Source organism: Aquarana catesbeiana, linkage group LG03, assembly GCF_042186555.1.
Source record: "Aquarana catesbeiana isolate 2022-GZ linkage group LG03, ASM4218655v1, whole genome shotgun sequence".
NCBI lineage: Eukaryota > Metazoa > Chordata > Amphibia > Anura > Ranidae > Aquarana > Aquarana catesbeiana.
Window position 1 is genome coordinate 605,683,026 of NC_133326.1, and position 21,274 is coordinate 605,704,299.

The 21,274-nt window shown below is 41.6% G+C and overlaps 1 protein-coding gene across 3 annotated transcripts in view; it reads left to right on the forward strand.

Moving 5' to 3' along the window:
• Window positions 1-21,274, forward strand: part of GCK (glucokinase) — a 62,132-nt gene that overhangs the window by 25,648 nt on the left and 15,210 nt on the right. For all 3 annotated transcript variants that reach the window (XR_012243006.1, XM_073622187.1, XM_073622189.1), the window contains exons 3-6: window positions 9,948-10,102; window positions 12,381-12,500; window positions 13,129-13,224; window positions 14,109-14,208. Coding sequence is in view for 2 of the 3 variants with exons in the window: in XM_073622187.1 (XP_073478288.1) it covers window positions 9,948-10,102; window positions 12,381-12,500; window positions 13,129-13,224; window positions 14,109-14,208 (471 nt within the window). In the remaining variant the exon portion in view is untranslated. The remainder of the gene's footprint in view (window positions 1-9,947; window positions 10,103-12,380; window positions 12,501-13,128; window positions 13,225-14,108; window positions 14,209-21,274) is intronic.

The window sequence follows — 21,274 nt, forward strand, 5'->3', positions numbered from 1 at the left end:
AAAAACACTAGCTAGTATGCTCGCATTAGTTTGCATGCACGCTAGCTTAAAAAAACATTCCTAGCAGCAGCTTTTGAGCATTTTTTTCCTGCTTCTAGAAGCAAATAGTGTTATCCTATGTGTCCATGCACACTATTTTAGTCTAGAACCGTTTTTAAAGCTTCAGATTCTAGGAGTAGAAATAAAAATTGCCATTTTTGGGAGCGATTTGCCAGTAGAAAAAAAAGTTGAAAGCTCCTAAATGCTGCTACGCTATGAGCATTTTTGATCCAGTGTTTTTTTGGCATTTTATTTAGCTTAGTGTGCATAGAGCCTCATGTGTGCATTTTGCCATGCACCCGGGTTTAACAGCTATAGTGTTATGCCCCGTACACATGATAGGATTTTCCAACGGAAAGGAGCTAGTTGTCGGAAATTCCAACCGTGTGTAGGCTCCATTGGACATTTTCCATTGGAATTTCCGTCACACATTTGAGATCTGGAGCTCAAATTTTCCGACAACAAAATCTGTTGTATTAAATTCGTAAATTCCGATCGTGTGTACACTATTCTGACGCACAAAGTTCCACGCATGCTCGGAATCAAGCAGAAGAGCCGCACTGGCTATTGAACTTCAGTTTTCTCGGCTCGTTGTACGTGTTGTACATCACCGCATTCTTGATGTTCGGAATTTCCGACAAGATTTGTGTGACCGTGTGTATGCAAGACAAGTTTGAGCCAACATCCATCGGAAAAAAAACATGGATTTTGTTGTCGGAAAATCCTATCATGTGTACAGGGCATTACAATTCGGCTCCACTATATCCAGTGCGATACATGATTGGTTTGTCTTCACGATCATGCGGGTATCTCACCACTTCCAGGTGGCCCCAGCGGAACATCACTTTCTGTAGCTCCGCCTCAAAGTATATTTTTGTCATAATGACAAATATAATTAAATGCAGCAGATTTATGCCATTTGTATGCCATTTTATTATGTTGTTTCTTCAGAGATTTATCCTATTACTCTTATTTATAGCTGAGGCCATCACTTTATGTTCCTATTAATAAATGATGATTATGCTATCCTAAACACCAATAGGTTTTGATAACTTTGCTATTAATGCCAATTTCTAAGACAATCACATTGGCCAGTGTATGGTGCCCTTGATTTTATTGTTACATTTCAATTCCTAAATTCCAATGGCCATGCATTATGACCTATTATTACCAGCATCCCCAATTCCAAAATAATTTAAAATACAAAAAGTAAAAAAAATCCCCCCAAAATTGCAAAAAAATCCCAAAAATATTTAAAATAAAAATAAAATAATGCATCATAGATAAAAAATTAGCAATAAAGCAGTTTAAATGAATATCTACATTAAGGCCCTCCGGTGTTAATCTATCAAGTGTGTATATCAATTTAGTTTTGTTTTGAGAAACATGATAGTAAAAAATGTGGTGGTAAATCCACCCAATAAAAGGAGTAGTTTCCTGAATGTAAAATGATTTTTCTGGTGTCAAAACTGGTGTGCAGAACAAGCTGATGTAAAGGCAAAAAAATACACACTTTCAATCCAAAAGCAATAGAAGAATATTTGAGATCAAGTTATTAATATCATGTAAAAGCACGCATGTCATCTACATAGTGGAGTGCCTGTGATGCCTCCAGTACATAGGGAGGGCAACAAGAGAATTAGGCAGAAGAATTGGGGAGCACATGAACAATATAATAAAAGGATACACTAAACATAGTGTATCCAGACAGGAAATGCCACGGAAAGGATGCAAGCAAAGTTCAAATTTTATGGTATTGACAGAGTAGACCATTGGAGGGGACAAAATAAAAAACAAAAGGTCTCTAAAAACTAAACCAAACAAATATACACACTTGATACATTAACACCGGATGGCCTTAATATAGATACTGCTTTATTGCAAATTTTTAATCTATGATGCATTATTTTTTTTTTTTTTCATTTTAAATATTTTTGTAGTTTTTTGCATTTTTTGGGGGGATTTTTTAAAATTTTTATATTTTAATTGGAATAGGTTTTTGGAATTGGGGACACCATCTACTTGATGCTGGTAATAATAAGTAATAACACTGGGCCATTGGAATTTAGAAACTGAAATGTAACAATAAAAATCAAAGACACCAAACGCTGGCTATAGCCAGCAGCACTAATCATTGTATTCTAACAGCAAGGAAGTTTTCCCATCATCAGAACACAATACCATGAATGTGTGGATGAGGAATTGGGTCATATTTTCTTTCCTTCAACCAAAAGGTTGGACAAAAAAGAATGATTAATGTATTGCCAGCTTAACACTTACATTTACATGCTAGTAAGAGTTTACCCACTCTCAGTCCTGCAGATTACATATAAAGTGAAGGCAAATTTCCCAGGGAAAGCAAGTAAACCACTTCCCATTCTATTCAAAATTATTGTTTGGAGTTAGTTTTTAAAGGTTAGGTTTACAATGTAATGTGTGTTCCCTAAAAACGAAAAATTCTAAACTTCCGAATGGAACAAGATTCGAAACCATGTGTGGGCAGGCTCACTGTGTCCAACAGTGGTGGCTGATGCTCAAAATATTTGGGGGGGTGCAAACAAACTGAAAAATTCTGAAAAATACTGAAACAAAAACATCAATTGCAGCCTCACTGTGCCATCAATTGCAGCCACTGTGCCCATCATATGCAGACTCTGTGCCCAGCAAAAGCAGCCACTTGTGCCCATTATATGCAGCCAACTGTGCCCGTCATATGCAGCCAACTGTGCCCGTCATATACAGCCACTGGGCCCAGCAAATGCAGCCAACTATGCCCATCATATGCGGCCTCTGTGCCCATCAAATGTAGCCAACTGTGCCCCATCAATTGCAGCCTCTGTGCCCCGCAAATGCAGTCAACTGTGCTCCATCAATTGCAGCCTTTGTGCCCATAATATGCAGCCACTGTGCCTCCCCACCCGCCCGCTGTCTGCCGGCACTTACCCGATCACGGTGGTGGGTCAGGCAGCGGGTCAGCCGGCACGCTGTGGGACGTGCAGCGCGGCGAGGGATGCTGTGTCCTCCATGTGGGTCTTCTTTCTGTTTTTGCTAGGCAGCCAATGAGATCGCCTCTACCTTCAGTCAATCAGGTGCTCGGTATTACATCCGGGCCTCCTGATTGGCTGAGAGGCGGTTCTAAGTTAGCAAAGCAAATATTCATTTGCTTTGCTAACACACCTGGGTGCACTGCGAGCGCAATGGTTTGCGCTCGCAGTACACCTTTTTTGAAGCCTATTAGAGCCTATGGTTTTAATCAGGTGCTTAAAAAAAAAACCTGTCCCAGTAAATCAGGTGCCCGGCATCCTAAAAGTGGCCAGACGCCTGAATGGTGGTGGCTACAGCGGACGTGGATAGATTCATGCAATGCATGAATCTATCCATAGTACACAGAGGGGAGGGGGGGCTGAAGAGAGGGGGCAGCACGCGAGTGCCCCTAATGGACGCACCGCCACTGGTATGCAAGTTGATCAATCGATCAGCTTGGGTACAACCAGCCTGCAGGATTTTACTTGTGATTATTGCCAGCAGCTGTTTAGCCGCTAGCAATAATCACTGTTTTTGCCCAGCAATGACGGCTTCCCCTACCCCTCTGCTGGGAGAACACAATAGCTCAGGGAGGGTTTCCCCTGTCAACCCGTGGTTGCAGGAAAGAAATTTGCTCTGTCTATGGCCGGTCTTAATTTTAACATACACATGGCCTCTACTGAAAAACTCAGGACCTTTCCAAGGATAAGCCTAGGTTCACACTGCTGTGGGATTGAAATCTGAACTTGCTTGATTCCATAACCGCATGTCAGTCCGACTTCGGGGGCAATTTCAGAGACATCTGTGCGGGTTCCTGCACATATGTCTATTTAAATCGTACCCAAAGTCACCAAAAATAGTACAGAAACTACTTTTGGGATATGGTGCGGCACCACAAAGTTGGCATCGCACTGATGCGGACAGTGCCATTGCCGGAAATAGCCGCCGATTTGGCATGCGATTTGACATGTCAAATCGCATGCCAAATAGCATCATTGTGAACCTGGGCTAAATAACGATTCCCTGGGAAAATTCTACAACCAAGTGCAGTCACTCAAAATCATGAAAAGCTGGGAAGTTTGTTGATGGCCAGACAGCTCCTTATCTCCTACACTGCCTGAGGTATGCAGTATACATGAAATCCTTCTGGGTTATCAATCAAATCACTTCATCTTGTGAGTTTTAACCACTTTAGCCCCAGAAGATTTGGCTGCTGAATGACCAGGCCATTTTTTTGTGATTCGGCACTACGCCGATTTAACTGACAATTACGTGGTCGTGCGGAACTGTACCCAAACAAAATTGACGTCCTTTGGTGGTATTTGATCACCTCTGCTGTTTTTATTTTATGCGCTATAAACAAAAAAAGAGCGACAATTTTGAAAAAAAAGACAATATTTTGTACTTTTTGCTAGAATAAATACCCCCATTTTTTTTTTAAAAAGCCAATTTTTTCTCGGTTTAGGCCGATATGTATTCTTCTACATATTTTTGGTAATAAAAATCGCAATAAGCATATATTGATTGGTTTGCGCAAAAGTTATAGCGTCTACAAATTAGGGGATAGATTTATAGCATTTTTATTATTTATTTTTTTACTAGTAATGGCAGCAATCCGCGATTTTTTATTGGGACTGCGACATTATGGCGGACACTTTTGACACATTTTTGGGACGATTAACATTTAGACAGCGATCAGTGCTATAAAAATGCACTGATTACTGTATAAATGTCACTGGCAGAGAAGTGGTTAACACTAGGGGCGATCAAGGGGTTAACTGTGTTCCCTGACTGTGTGTTCTAACTGTAGGGGGAGGGGACTGACCAGAGGGGATGACAGATCGTGGTTTCTAGCTATTAGGAACTCACGATCTGTCTCCACTCACAGAACAGGGACATGTGTGTTTACACACACACGTCCCTGTTCTGCCATTCATGCCCGCGATCGCTCGTGGCCAGCGGTCATCGCGGCTGTGAGCATTGGCACCCCTGCAGTGCAGCAGGTGCGTGCCTCCGGCGGCACGCGCGCCTGCTATCGCGCTTAAAGGAGCCAAAGTATAGCTACGACGGCTCGAGGGATCGTGCCGATCTGCTATAATGACGGCGGCTGGTCGGCAAGCAGTTAAGCTGGCCATAGATGGATAGAATTTTGGGGAAAGAATGTTCTAAGAAAGTTTGTTCATTTTTCTAATCATTAGTGAATCAATGCAATGTTCATTTTTGACCACATTGGTGAAAAAAATCGATGGAGCAGGATGGTACATTTTTTCTTGAACCTACAAATTTCTAATGCCCTGTACACACGGTCGGATTTTACGGCGGAAAATGTGTGATAGGACCTTGTTGTCGGAAATTCCGACCGTGTGTGGGCTCCATCACACATTTTCCATCAGAATTTCCGACACACAAAGTTTGAGAGCAGGCTATAAAATTTTCCGATAACAAAATCCGTTGTCGGAAATTCCGATCGTGTGTACACAAATCCGACGCACAAAGTGCCACGCATGATCAGAATAAATTAGGAGACGAAAGCTATTGGCTACTTCCCCGTTTATAGTCCCGACGTACGTGTTTTACGTCACCGTGTTTAGAACGATCGCATTGTCCGACAACTTTGTGTGACCGTGTGTATGCAAGACAAGTTTGAGCCAACATCCGTCTGAAAAAATCCATGGATCCATTTTTCATAATACTTTTCCTAAGAATTTTCGTTTGAAATTCTTTCAATCTATGGTCAGCTTTAATTTTAAAGAACGATATGTTTATTAGACAGTGAATCTGTCACTGGGCACAAAGCTTGTCACCACTGTAAAAACAAACACTGGCCTTGTTCAAACAGTGACTGCACTTCTGCCTGTGTCCTTCAACCCCCAGCACAGTGCCCTAATGATTCCTGTCCTCTTTATTCTTTACAAATCTTTTATTTACTGATGAGAAATGTGCTCGGCTGTGCAGTGGGAGTGCAGCCAGTAACTGAGGTTATACAATGTCACAGGTAAATAGTTGTTACTGCAAGAGAAGTTCAAGAGTAGTTTGTAAACACTGGAACAACTCCTTTATGTTACCCCTCAGCGGCACCAGAAAGTTAATGAATATTTTTGACGATTATACTCCTAGTCTCACCTTGAGCAAAAATTTACCAGCTTGTGGGACAACAATCTAAACACCAGCAGGCTGAGAGTGATAGTCACTGGGGCAAGTTAACCGAGCAGTTAACCCTTTACCACTTGAGCTCCACAAGGTTTTACCCCCTTCAAGACCAGGGCATTTTTTGCTATTCAGCACTGTGCTACTTTAACTGAAAATTGCACGGTCATGCAATACTGTAAGCAAATACATTTTTTATAAAAAAATTTTACACAAATAGAGCTTTCTTTTGGTATTATTTGATCACCACTGGGTTTTTTTATTTTTTGCGATATAAACTAAAACAATTTATGAAAAAAAAAAAAAAACAATATTTTCTACTTCTATCATAAGACATATCCAATAAAATCAAATTTCATCAAAAATTTAGGCCAAAATGTATTCTGCTCTTTGGTAAAAAAAAATTCCAATAAGTGTATATAAATTGGTTTGTGTGAAAGTCGAGCCCAAAATGACGTCCATATACATATATTTTGCCTGCACATTCCGACCTGCCACAGTATACCAGTATGCACTGTGGCTGGTTGGCAAGTGGTTAAAGACACATGGTAGTCGCCATCATGCGTTACAAGCACCATTAACAGCATCCGCTGTTGCAATTCTGACTTTTAAAAATGCCTGTATCACTTGCTGCCATTCCAAGACAGGAATACAACAGAGTTTACACTACAGTAGCTTTTTCAAACAGCCCCCCCCCCCCCCCCCAAAAAAAAGAAAATTTGCGATTTTTAATGAAAAGAAAAGAAAAAAACGGTGCAGGAAATAGTTAAAGAAAATATATTACAACACAGAATAATACTTAAGGCCCAATTCACTTTTCAGCTTTTAGATACAAGCCAAATCCCATTGATTTCAATGGCCCCTGTTCACATCTGAGAGTTCTGTCGTCTGAAGTAAAATGCCTGTCGTTCAAAAAGTACATGACCTTCTTTTTGGCAGATTACAAGCGTTTTTGGCCCCATAGACTTCAATAGAAATACCTGACTTGAGCGTTTTGCAAACTTGTTACAAGCGTTTTCTGCTCAAATTGCAGCTCTCCACCCCTGACTTCCTCTCCTTCTCCTCCCTCTCCCCCTAGTGCTTTCCATTGGCTAAACAAAAACACCTGAAGTTGTAAAACGCTTGTAATACACTTCTAAAATGCTTTAAAAAAAAACGCAAGTAAATTGCTACGCTCAGATGTGAATGGAGCCTAAAGTGATTGTAGCCTTACATATACCCAGTGAAGTGACCAGCCTCAGGTGATACACAGAGATGAAACAAAGCCTCCTACATAAGTTGTACCTGTTTATCCACAGCATTCTCTGCTCTACAGCCTTTCAAAATACAGAATTTAGACAGGAGGCAGGGGGTGGTGATCTGATGTCACACACTGCACAGCAAAGAGCTGGGTGTAGTCGGAGACCTAAGTGGGACACATCCCAAAAAAGTGTTATATTTAGTTTCAGTGTCAAAGCGAGAGCGTCAGAGTGTTTGGGTAGCATAAAAAAAAATAGCAAAATGTGCACTATTTTTTCTGGGCCTTACTGTGGACAAAAAGCAGTGGCTGCCGCACCATGTGGGGCGCAGGGGCGCAGCCCCTCCAATCCATGCGCCTGGCCCCTAATCTACATGCGAGGTGCCGGACTCATTGATTTCAATGGGGTTTTTTTTAAGCACATGAGAGCCTGAGGGTCTGACTGGCTTAAAAAAGGGTGGGCCCGAGGCACAGAGCACTGCGCCCAAAGCCCACCCACTTGTGTGACAATACCGAATTAATATTCGCTATTGTCTTCCTGCTTCTCTTCCCGGCCAATCAGGAAGCGGGAGGAGCGTGATTGGCCGAGAGGAGAAGCAATTGTATTGGTCGTTAACCGGGGGGAGGTGAGGATGTATAGGGAGATCCGGAAGATGACTGCCGTCATCGGCTCTGCATCCGTCATCTGCCCTGCATCGCTGCCAAGAGCCCGACCGCGTGAGTACCCCGTGTGGAGAGGGGTCGGCTGGTTTATTTGCCAAGCCCCCCCCCCTGACTGCTGGAGCACCAGCCGCCACTGGTAGTTTTACCATAGCTGTGAGGAGTAGGATAATATATTTTTTTTAGTAGTGGGTTATGATAATGGCATAAAAATATACATATAAAGTTGATTAAAGTTAAAAATTATTTTTATTATTTTGGGACAGCTTTCCTTTGATAATAAAACAAAATCAAGAAAGATCCATTACCATTTATCACCAAATGAAAGCCCAACTTGTCCTGAAAAAACAAGGTATATTTCACCTGGATACATGATCAGGAGCCAGTCCCACCGGATCCCAATCATTACTAGAAACTGGGGACTGCCATTTAGTGCACAGTACTCTGCCACCCATGGACACATATGTTTGGCATGTGGGAATTTTAGCCCACCTTCTGGCTATCTATGGGTCTGAAATAGACGAATTGCTAATGGCTTCCATTGCTCTCAGCCAAGCCCGTGAGGGGAGAGAGGGGAGAAGACCTGCTGCAGATGGGACAGTGCTGAATTGGGACTGGGTCTCAGATAAGTGCAGAGAATGCATTAAGATAAAAAACCTTTACAACATAATGCAAAAAAAAAATAAAATGATGTGCCAACTCACATCAATGCTCTGTGCTTGTCCACTGTCCCAACATTTGCCATGTTGCATTTTATTGCAACATGATATATGCTATTGTTTATTTGATGAAGTTCACAGACTATATAAGGATACCAGAAAAAAAATAGAAAAAAGGTGCTTCTAAAATATTACAACTGGCAGGAAACATTAAACTGTAACACATGTAAAAAAAATGCACTGTAGCATAAAACTCTATTTTTGGTCCCTTAATGATGCCTTATGGCCAAAATATATCTTAGCATAACATTAATATATTAATAAAAATATACAAAAAAAAGAGGTAAACCCTGCACTGTGCATTGATATTGCACAAAAGTGTTGCTTTGGTCTGCTTTCTGCAGTCCGTGGCAGCGCTGTAGGCTCCTCCCCTATTTTGGGTGCCTCCTGTAGCAAGCCAGGTGCTAAGGAGGCATTATGCATGCGCTCTCCCTTAAGGTCCCCTACCAAGCTGTGTATGTCTATAGACACATCACCCTGTGCCCCCTAATTACAGGAGTTTGATGACAGTAGGAGCCAATGAACCCAGGAAGTAAGGGGAACAACACTGGAGCTGGCATTGGTGACATGGAGCCAAGTAAGTGTTTAGGGACAGGGGTAGGACAGGTACTGGGACATTTTTTACCTTAATGTTGAGAATGCATTAAAGAGGTGTTCCAGCTTGGGGAAAAAAAATTAAAAGTCAGCAGTTACAAATGCTGTAGCAGCTGACTTTTAATATATGGACACTTACCCGTCCAAGGAGCCCGTGATTTCAGCACCCCAGCCAATCTTAAGATTGGCTGTCAGGTGCTGCCGCCACCATCTCCACTAAGGGAAACCGGCAGTGAAGCCTTTCGGCTCCACAGACAGTTCCCTACTGTGCATGCGCGAAAAGCACTTTCTAATTGGACCGGCGGCTGGGAAAGGAGGAGGAGGGCCAAATGTCTGAGGGACGGCGCCATGGCGCTGTCTCCCGGAAGTGGGGACAGGGACCTGTCAAAAACAGGTACCCATTTCCCCTTCCCCCCTGAAAGGTGTTCTTAATCACTTGCTTTCAACAGTTTTTAGTGCATATTATATTGCTTTATATAATTTAATACATATGTAATTGTACTTTTTTCCTTGACTGATTTGTCTAGAGGTTGGTGATTTTCTGGCCTTGGATCTTGGAGGCACAAATTTCCGAGTAATGCTAGTGAAAGTCGGAGAGGATCTGGATGGACAGTGGAAAGTAGACACAAAGCACAAAATGTATTCAATTCCCGAGGATGCCATGACAGGAACTGCAGAAATGGTGAGAAAGAAGTATTTTGTTGCAGTCTGTCCCTATTGGAGAGATCTATTTTTACTTCCTGTCCCAACAGGAAATAAGGGGAGATCTAATGAGATCAAAGCCCACAGTAAAAACAAAAAAAAAAAGTTTTGGGCTGGAGTTCGTAATGTGATTCTGCACAATGTAGCAGCATATCTGCATTCTATCGCAGATCACTTCAGCTGTAGGCTGCGTTGTAGTGTGAATAGGACACACAGAAAACAATTGTTTTCTGTGTGTCCTAGTGGTGACAGGCATTTACACATTTACACACCGGTCACTGCACATAGTGTAGATTGGCCTAAACAGTGGGTAAACCTGCTTTTAGGCCCCATGCACACTGGTTGTTTAGCCCGCATGCATGGGTTTCTGATGTTTTGCTGAAGGTGGAGGGCACAGATGTGCAGTCCAGCCCCTCTACAAGCAGCCTGTAAGGGCTGGTTTACACCATCCGCTGCATTGCAGTGCAGCGACTGTTGTGCAGTGTTATCTGACTGAGATAAGCACAGTGTTTTTTCTTTTAAACAAACTTTATTGAGATATCACACAGACATCTTTTATAAAGTTGAATTGCTGGCCACGTGGTGTGAGGCAGTGGATTGCCTCACACCATGATGCAGTGGTGTGAACCGGGCACATGGGAGACAAGGCATTTTGCCTTGTCCGTACAGTGGGACTGCGCTGGAATAGCCACTCAACGCAGTCCCCCCCACATCTGATCTGGTGTGAATCCATCCTTAAACTCTATGAGAGACAGAGCTGCTTTGGCTGGACAAGGCTAAACAGCACATCTAGCTGAATTTTTGTTTAGGGCAGTATGCACCCAGGGACAAATGCCCAGAACACAGACTTACTTCAGTGCAATAGATAAATAAGATTCTGCTTTGTTAGCTAGCTTGGCTCTGGGGAAGGGGGTGTGCCCCCGAAACACATCAGCCTATACCCTTGCTATGTCCGCACCGTGTTCCATTGTGCAGTTGTATGGCTCATTGTGGGTCGCCACTTTTGTGAGTATCCACTTTTAACCTCACAATACCTATTAAATATGTTTGGTAATGCACTAGGTGTGCGCGCCTCCCTTTTGTTCGGTTTTATCGTTTTTACCAGATTACCCCAATCCGAGGAGGGCAACATCCACCTGGTTTTGGAATACTGATGTCCTTGTTGCTGTTTAAACCACGAAAGACCTTTTTAACGCTGGAAGTTATTGTTTTTTTCTTGTTATTGCTTGTTATACATGTTCTGGTGAATTTTCAGTAAAGTTGTTTCAACTGCCTTGAGCTTGGTCGGAAGTTATTTAAGGAGTGCATGTTGGGTCTTGGCATATTCCTAAAGAACCTGGGTCTGTTAAAGCACTATGGGGTATAACACCACTACAAAAGGATAACTCTCAAGGCTAAGAAGAGGAGGTAATTGCTATGAGAAAAGGAAGAACAGCTACAGCAACCAGTTCCTGGTTAGGTGACAGGTCCTTTGGTAGTGAGAGGGTCAGTGCTCTGACTTCCTCCCTGGTGGTCTGTCTCCTCCGGGCAGCGGGAGCAGACTAGCGTTATGGAGGTATAAGACCTGATCACTAGGTACGGGAAGGAGAGAGTTAATGTAGGACACTTATGAGTCCTGCGCTATGTGTCCAGTAGAGTTTGATTCCGTTACTGGGAGTGAGGGAACGGAAATATGCTTGACTGGTGGAGTGGGCAATGGCTCTGCATATCCCTCCAAATGCAACACATACATCAGTACAAGTGTGTAGTTACTTGGAACGAAACATTGTAAGGAGGAACTCCGTACATTATTGCTGCACGCTAGTAGCTCATCCCTGTTTAATGTTTGATTCTTCACACGACCGCAGCCTCCGCTTGTTTCCAGGCATTGGTAAACTCACCTTCAGACAAGGTGTTACCCCACGTGCATGGGTGTATCTAGGTCCCGCCCACTGAGTACTCAACGAATGCAAGGTCTGAACATCATATGGAATACAGATGGTGGTTTCTTCTTGTCAGTAATGTAAAAATAAATCTCATGGTAAAATGATAGGGTATAGTCCCACCTATAGATATAAAAAAACGCTGTGTATGACAATAACATTTAATTAAAGACCGCAACCAACAGACAGAGGGACATTTTGGGGCTTATGTATAGAAGATTATGAAAGAACAGTCAATGTGTCAATACTGTGTCAATACTGTATATTAAATATTGCAGATTCCTATAGACAACACAGATTAATGTTTTTTACATTGACCAATATCTCTCTTCCCAGCTGTTTGATTACATTGCTGAATGTATCTCGGATTACCTTGACCAGCAGAATATGAAGCATAAGAAGCTCCCACTGGGCTTTACCTTCTCCTTTCCTGTCAGACATGAAGATATTGACAAGGTAACAAAACTAGGATGGGACAACAAATTAAAATAGCAGAAACACTGCAGTATGCACAGGGTGCATGGATAGGCCTATTTGTTAATATTATGTATTATTTTTTTTAACTACATTTCTGTAGCAATTGTAAGATGAAAAAGTCTTGGCAGATACAGTTGTGTAATCATCAGTACATAATTAAACTTATTTTTTGCACACACTATGTGTACCTGAGTTTGACCTTGTATGAGCATCTTGCAAATGCTGTATAGCAGAGCTGGAGCCATTAAGTGAATCTGTTGTCAAGAAGAATGCTAATAGGAGAGAGAGAAATGAGCTCATCCCTGTGCTGCTTCTCCTTTCACTGTCCAGTAACTGGCTGGGACAGGTCCCGGATGACCTGGGCTCAAAGGCAGTGGGTAAAATGATGACTGCCATCAAACTGAAGACATCTAGCTGCAGAAAAAAAAGTACTGTGGAGAAAATCTCTGCATTGAAACTGAATGTTGTAGCCATAGCTGGTTTTATTCTTTTAACTTTCATTTAATATTGATACTTTTGGCTGGAATTCTGCTTATAGGTGCTCAGCCTGTTTAGATACACTAACAATTGCTCATTGTTTATGATAGTAACCATTATTTCTATGCAGGGCATCCTCTTGAACTGGACCAAAGGCTTTACAGCATCGGGGGCAGAGGGAAACAATGTGGTCGGACTGCTAAGGGAAGCCATCAAGAGAAGAGGGGTAAGAGACAATATTACTATCCAATCCCATTAGCACCCAATCATATTTTGTCTATCACCTATCTACAATCATTTGGAAATAAAACAAACATCCCACTGGTTGCTGTGAAATAGCTTACGCAAGCAGTCTTTTACAGTTTTTTTAATACTTCGTCAAGCTTTTATTGCTATCTGCATCCACTCTGTGGAGATTCACCCTCACTTCTTTTGCGATCAGCAGGTTAGAAAGTGAGGGTATATCACCAACAGTTCAGCATACAGCAATTAAAGCACTATTTTAGGTAAAGCAGGGAAGGGTTAGAAGCTCCGGATTTTTTTTTTTTCTTTTTTGCTGTCTGTGTTCCCATTGGGAGATCTCCCTCTGAGGGTCACTAGAACATGAAGTAAGGGGAATTCATCAAAAGGCATATAAACAGCAAAAATATCATAGAAGGTTTATGGCCAAACTCAAAAATTGATACAAAAAAAAAAAAACATTTTCCTTGGAAATCAACTAAAGCAGACCTAAAGTTTAAACATGCCATTGGGTCTGAAGATTTCCTTTTCTAAATACCAGTTATGCCCCTCAAAAAATGTATGTTCTTCAGGAGTATCCCGGGAGTCCAGGCAGTAATTTTGGGCCTCTTTATCTTCACCTGGCACTGTGTGGCATGGAACTAATTGGCTGCTAAGGCAGAGGCTGCAAGTCTATATTAATATTAAAGGAAATGAGCTACCAAGTTGAAGTTAGTAGATACCTGTATATATTGTTTGCATTACTGAAATGCACATGCAGCATTTCACCTGTCACACTATCCACTGGTAACAGTAATGCTCTGTTTACTGGTAATTATCATCCAGTCTATCAGTAACTTCATAATCTCCCTTGTCCTATGCTCTCTTCAGGATTTTGAGATGGATGTTGTTGCCATGGTGAATGATACTGTTGCTACTATGATCTCTTGTTACTATGAAGATCATCACTGTGAAGTTGGATTGATAGTGGGTAAGTATATACTCATACTGAATTTCACATGGAATTCCTGTTCAGGATATATGGCATAGTGTTGTTTTCAGTGTACGAATGCCACCCTACCTTTGGGGACACATAAAGCTGTGAAGCTACATAGCTGCATTACTGCAAATCTAATAGTACAATCTATGAAACCCAAATAAGAAAGTGCAAATTACATATACTGTATATTTAATGAAAACTGTGGTGTATTGTAAGTGATGACCCATTATGACTTGGTTATTATAACCTTTGCTTTACTAGTTGCAGACTTTGGGTGTGCTACACATGCCAAAAAAACGTCATCTTTGTACACAGGACATACAGTTGTTTTCATAAGTTTACATACCCAGGCAGAATTTATGATTTCTTGGCCATTTTTCAGAGAATATGAATGATAACAAAAGCTTTTTTTCACTCATGGTTAGTGTTTGGCTAAAGCCATTTATTATCAATCAACCGTGTTTACTCTTTTTAAATCGTAATGAAAACAGAAACTACCCAAATGACCCTGATAAAAAGTTTAACATCAATGACAGCTTGAAGTCTTTTGTGGTATTTGTGGATGAGGCTCTTTATCTTCTCAGATGGTAAAGCTGCCCATTCCTTTACCAATAGAATTCCCAGTTCCTGTAAATTCTTGGGCTGTCTTGCGTGAACTGCAAGTGTGAGATCTCCCCAGAGTGGCTCATGTTGGAATGTCCAAGTACGCCCCATGCACAGCTTCCTGGCTTATGAATGCAAATGTTCCTCCAGTATTGGTTACCTTTAATAGCCATTCAAACCCCTTTGTGTCAATTTGTGTGCATGTTATCAGGCCAAAATCACCAGGATATGTAAACTTTTGATCAGGGTCATTTGGGTAGTTCCTGTTTTCATTATGATTTAAAAAGAGTAAACACAGTTGATTGATAATAAATGGCTTCAGCCAAACACTAACCATGAGTGAAAGTAATGTTTTGTGTTATCATTCATATTCTCTGAAAAATGGCCAAGAAATCATAAATTCTGCCAGGTTATGTTAACTTATGAGCTAAACTGTATGTAGCATGTTTAGTCTTTTGCCCTGCTTCTGGAACCCCAACCCCCATACCCCCCCTTAAACCTCCCCATTACCTGAGCCCCATCTCAATCCAGCTATGTCAACGAATGCCTCGGCCATCTGCGCCATTGGCTCCCTAAGGAAAAAAAAAACAAGACTTTAGTATTACTTTAATGTATACTCAGGGAAGGTGTCAGCAGCTATAGCTGAAAAAATAAAAAATAAAAAGCAGGTTGAATCACTGTTTATAAATAACACAGCTCAGACACCAATATAAAAAGATACAAAGTAATATATTGTTACTTTTGTATCATTCTGTTCCTTAATCTGCAGATCATAGGAATGAACTTAGATCTGCAAATGATGTTATTTAAAGCAACCTAGCAAGTAAAAAAAAAAAAAAGTTTTTTTTAAAATAAAATGTTCCTCTGTTTACCCCTTATTAACCCTTAGTTTACTTTCCCCCAAATAACTTATTATTCTTTTTCTCCCTTCAATTATACTATTATTTTCCTGTTGATTTTTTTTAATTTTGTTTCTATTTTATTAACTATTAATATTTAAACTTTTTTTTGTTTCTGTTTTGTTAGTTTTTTTTTTTTTTACACGTTTCCCATTGATAAAAGTGCAAAATTTAAAAAAAAACAAACATTTTTTTCATTTGTAAATAACTGCAATGCTCTGTATCAGAATCATAATTTTAGTGTAATTTTAATTAGGATAAATTACAGAATAAAAAGCACACTTTTTTATATACAGTAACACTATTTATTTTTACACAAGCACTGCTCAAAAAAAAAAAGTGTGTTTTGTTTAGTTTTGTTGCAATTTATTGTCTAATGATCAATAAATAAGTAAATCATTGTTGCAAGACAATATCATGAAAAGAAAGTATTGTTTGTCCTTAAACAATATACAGTAGTCACCGGCATTCGCGGCATCCGATGATAGCGTGTAGTATAATCCCTCTGCTCTGATCCCCGCCACCTTCCACTACTCCCGCAAAGCGTCCGAGAGCTCACGGGAGACCCCCTACTACATCACCGCACCTCTCAGGCAACCCATGATGAAATACGGGCCAAAGCAAACGGCTCTATCATCCACTCCGGAGCTGCGGCCTTCACAGACGCTAGACCGCTTCCTGCGTAGGCCCAAATCCCCGGCCTTAAGTATGCAGAGCGCCCCGCCGGACCCCGCAGACGCGCCCGAGGAGGTAGGAGACATTCCTCTATTGTTTGCACCCACTCCAACCACAGAGATGTCGGCCCCCCTCACAGTAGAAATCCTGGACACTAAATTGCAATCCCTCCTGCGAAGCCTGACATGTACCATCACCAGAGAAGTGGGGAAACTTGCTCAAGAACTGAGGGGAGAGATAACACACATAGGAGAATGTACTGACACTTTAGAAACTAAGTTTGACGATCTAATACAGTATGTCCATGTTTTGGAGGAAGACAATGCGGGCCTGAAACAATTGATTTCCCAGCTCCAGTCCCAGCAAGAAGATTTGGAGAATAGGGAACACCGCCAAAATTTGCAGTTTAGGGGCATCCCTGAATCTGTGAGAGACCGAGAGATTCATCCTTACCTACTAAGCCTCTTTAATACCATAGCCCCTCTAATCCCTGACATAGACTGGCGACTGGACAGGGCGCACAGATCACTGGCCCCTAAACCCCCAGCGGGGGCAAATCTCAGGGATATCATAGTAGTTTTTCATTACTATGATAGCAAGGAAGCCCTCACTCTGGCCATCCGCAATAAAATCCGGTTGGAATTCAAGGGTGCTAAAATACAAATTTTTTGCGATTTATCACCTATAACCCTCGCTAAACGCCGCAGCTTCCGCCCGGTGACCACGCACCTGCAAAACCATCAAATCACATACCGCTAGGGGCTTCCCCTTTCGCTTATCTGCTTCACGAGATGGCATCCAATTCTCCATGAGGGATCTCCAGGAGAGCAAGGCATTCATTTATACGTAATCTTGGCCTTCCACCACTTCCAGAAGAGGACCCTGTACCGCTTCCTGCAACACCTAAACCTGCATCCAATCCAGGTCGGATCTGGACCCTAGCTTGCCAGAAATCGCAGAAGGCCTTTTCCACACCCAACGATACCCTTTTCCCAGGCACCCAACCTGAGAGCCTTCCTTGAGACGTCCTACTCTGGGCTGCACATCACCAAGTTCCCCTACTTTGGGGAGTTTTTACCCATACCCATGGGTTGATTTTCTAGTTTGTTGCAACTCAAACTTTTTATTCATTTCCTTTTTGTCGCTGGAAGACGGCGGGATCGCTCCAGGCAGACTGGAGCCCCCCATGCCCCTCTTCTCAATCCATGGACACGGCCACCTGAGCAGTTTTGACCCCTCAGGCTATAATTCACTGACTCTATGTTTTTATAGGTCCCCTTTTTACCTATTTTTCATTTTTTTTGCTACCCTGTTTAGACCTCTTTTCAAAGCTGATTTTCAATGTTATATGCTTCCCTATGCCTTTTCTCCACAGGATACACCATGGACTTTTTTATGTTTTTTTTTTTTGTTTTTTTTTGTTTTTGATTCCCACTGATATCTACAGCCTGACTATATTACACCATAATGGCTTTACGGATCCTTACTTATAATATGAAGGGTTTGAAGTCTGTTCATAAATGATGATTGGCCTTGAAAGAGTTCAAATCACCAGCTGCTGATGTAGTCCTAGTCCAGGAGACTCATTTCCACTCTGGGGGATCCTTTAAATTTGCTACAAAACATTTTCCTGTCTCTTTTATAGCCTTCGACCCATCTGGTAAAGCAGGTGTTGCCATACTGATAAAAAAATCCTGCCCCCTAAGAGTAAGATCTTCCTATCTGGACCCCCATGGTAGATACATTTTCCCGGACTGCGACTAGCTATCATGCTCGTTTACTCTGGTTAACATTTATGCTCCCAACTCAAAACCAGTTTCTCACTGATATGCTTGGGAAACTCGGAAAATATTCACAACCCTTTATGATTGTTGGGGGGGATTTTAATATGACTCCAAGAAGAGACAGACGCACATTATTTTCATCAAATCCCTCGGCTAAAGTAGTGGAGCGCCAACCCACCTCTTACCGTTGACTTATCAGATCCCACAATTTACTAGATATCTGGCGGATAAAACACCCTACACATAAACAATTTACATTCTGTTCTCCTTCCCATAAAATGTATTTTAGATTATCTTTTTGTAACGTCCCCGCTATTAACACCCACAGTCACCTCGGAAATTAACCCCATTACTTGATCGGACCATTGTTCTGTTCAGCTTGATCTCACACTCTCCTCATCTAAAACTAGAACCTGTCATTGGAGACTTAACAACTCCCTTCTCCACAACCCTGTTATTAGAACTCATCTGTCTCATGAACTTTCCGAGTTTTTCCAGCTAAATGAACACACTGTGGCAGACGTTTCTACCCTTTGGGAGGCACATAAAGCCTACTTCAGAGGCCAGTGTATTTTGGCTGGCTCTCGCCTAAAAAGAGATTCTTCAACACAGAGACTTGATATCCTCTCTGAGCTACGTAAAGCGGAAGAACTACTGCTTACCTCTCTACGCAAACGTCTGAAATCCCTTGATATGAATAGATGCTCCAAATCTCTTCTTTGGGCCAAACAGAAATGTTATGAGTTTTCCAAGAAGCCCCATAGAATGCTAGTAAATAAGCTTAAACCCCACCCATTCCATTCTTTCCCTGAGTTTCTTACACAAGCTGATGGCTCTCCAACTCATTGCCCATAATGTCTAAAGTATTTGGGGATTTCTATAAAAAGTTATATAATTGCTTAAACACAGACCCTAAACACCTCTTTTCCCAAGACGATTTCAATTCCTTCTTTGACCCTTTAAAATTACCCAAATTGTCATCCTCCCAAATATCTAATATCAAATTAACGCTGCTATTACGCCAGATGAATTAGCTACTGTAGTTAAAGACCTCCCACTTCACAAATCACCAGGCTCAGATGGTTTTTCCTATTTTTCCTATATTTGAGTTCCTGCTTAATAGATCTTTTTTCCTCCTTACTGAAAGGTACCATCCCCCATCCCCAATTCCTACATGCTCACTTTACAGTTCTCCCAAAACCCGGGAAACCCCTGTCACTACCGGACAACTATAGACCCATAGCCTTACTCAACTCAGATTATAACATTTTTACAAAAATCCTAGCCAATAGACTCACTTCTATAATCCCTAAACTTATACACAACGATCAGGTAGGTTTTGTTTCCTATAGACATGCAAGAGATAATACCAGACGCACCATTGACCTAATAGACCTGCTTGATAAGCACGCTTCCCGCCCAGCCATTGTTCTGAGTTTAGACGCTCAGAAGGCCTTTGACAGGCTTGGCTGGCCATATATGTTTTCCACTCTCTCACATTTCAGATTTACAGGTCCATTCATGGCAGCTCTCCACGCCCTATACTCCCGCCCTACCTCCCAAGTACAATTGGTGTCTTTCCTGTCTCCGTCTTTCTCCCATAGCAATGGTACTAGACAAGGCTGCCCCCTATCCCCCTTACTGTTTATATTGTGCCTTGAACCCCTATCTGAAGCTATATGTACATACCCTGACATACGTGGAGTCTCTTTACGGCAAAGAGAATACAAACTAACCCTCTTTGCAGATGACATTCTTTTAACATTAACATTATAACAATATCTCCCTTCCCAATCTCCATACTTTATTAAATACCTTTAGCAAACTTTCCGATTATAAAGTTCACACGGCCAAGACAGAAGCTCTACCCATACATATCCCCCTCCACTTCTCACTACATTACAAAACAACTTTCGCTACCACTGGTGCCCCTCCTCTCTTAAATATCTGGGAATACATTTAACTGCGTCTTATTCCACTTTATACCAGGCCAACTACCCTCCTTTAATTTCGGAAATACACCGCCTGCTACGCCAATGGGAAGAATGTCCTCTGTCACTTCTGGATAGGATAAATGTCCTTAAGATGTCTATACTCCCAAAACTCTTGTACCTTTTTGAAACCCTGCCAATAACAATAATGGTCTTTTACTAAATTTATCTGGGGTAACAAAAGACATCGGATCGCTAGCACCGTAGTGTTTGCTCCTCGCTCTCATGGAGGGCTGGGAGCCCCTGACATCACTAAATACTACTATGCTACCCATCTTACAGCGGCCATCTCCTGGTCAACATGTTTTGCAACAAAACAGGTCAGAATTGGAGTTGAGTATAACCAGCCCTGTACATCTCTGTTCCATGCTCTGGTCCGATCTAACTACCTCTATTTCCCAGTTAAGAAATATATGTCTGGGACCGATGTTATATACTCTCTCCATCTGGATGAAATGCTACAAGAGGTTCTCTCTCTCTTCTCCATACCAATCTCTCCTAAATATACTTTTCAACCCGGATATTCCGGATAGCTTATCCTACAGTAACATGTATCCATGGTCACAGACAGGTACTTTCCAGCTCCGTCACCTAGTACACCCTGTGACTCGTAAATTGCTCTCGTTTCAGGAGCTCCGAAATAAATTTTAGATCCCCAAAAATCTTTTCTTCTCTTCCCTATAGTTTAAACATTATTTTTACTCTATATCACCTTCTCTATCCTTGGAAAAGCCTAATGCCTTCAAAATACTGTGTGCCCAGGGCCCTTACCAACCTGGCCTCATATCCTCTATATACAAAATCCTTCATGAATCTAACCCACCTATGGTAAACTCCCATGCCTATATGCGGAAATAGGCCCAAATAATTTAGACACCTATTTCTCTTTCTCAATGGCAAAAGATCTGGGATTCCATATCAAAAACTTCCAGATGCGTGGAGCAGAGAGAGACAGCTTATAAGATTCTCATGTTCTGGTATAGGACTCCAGAAGCTATTCATAAATATGACCACTCTGTATCCCAGAATTGTTGGAGATGCCTTCAAGACATAGGCACACATTATCATATCTTCTGGGATTGCCCGATGGTTCAACCTTTTTGGA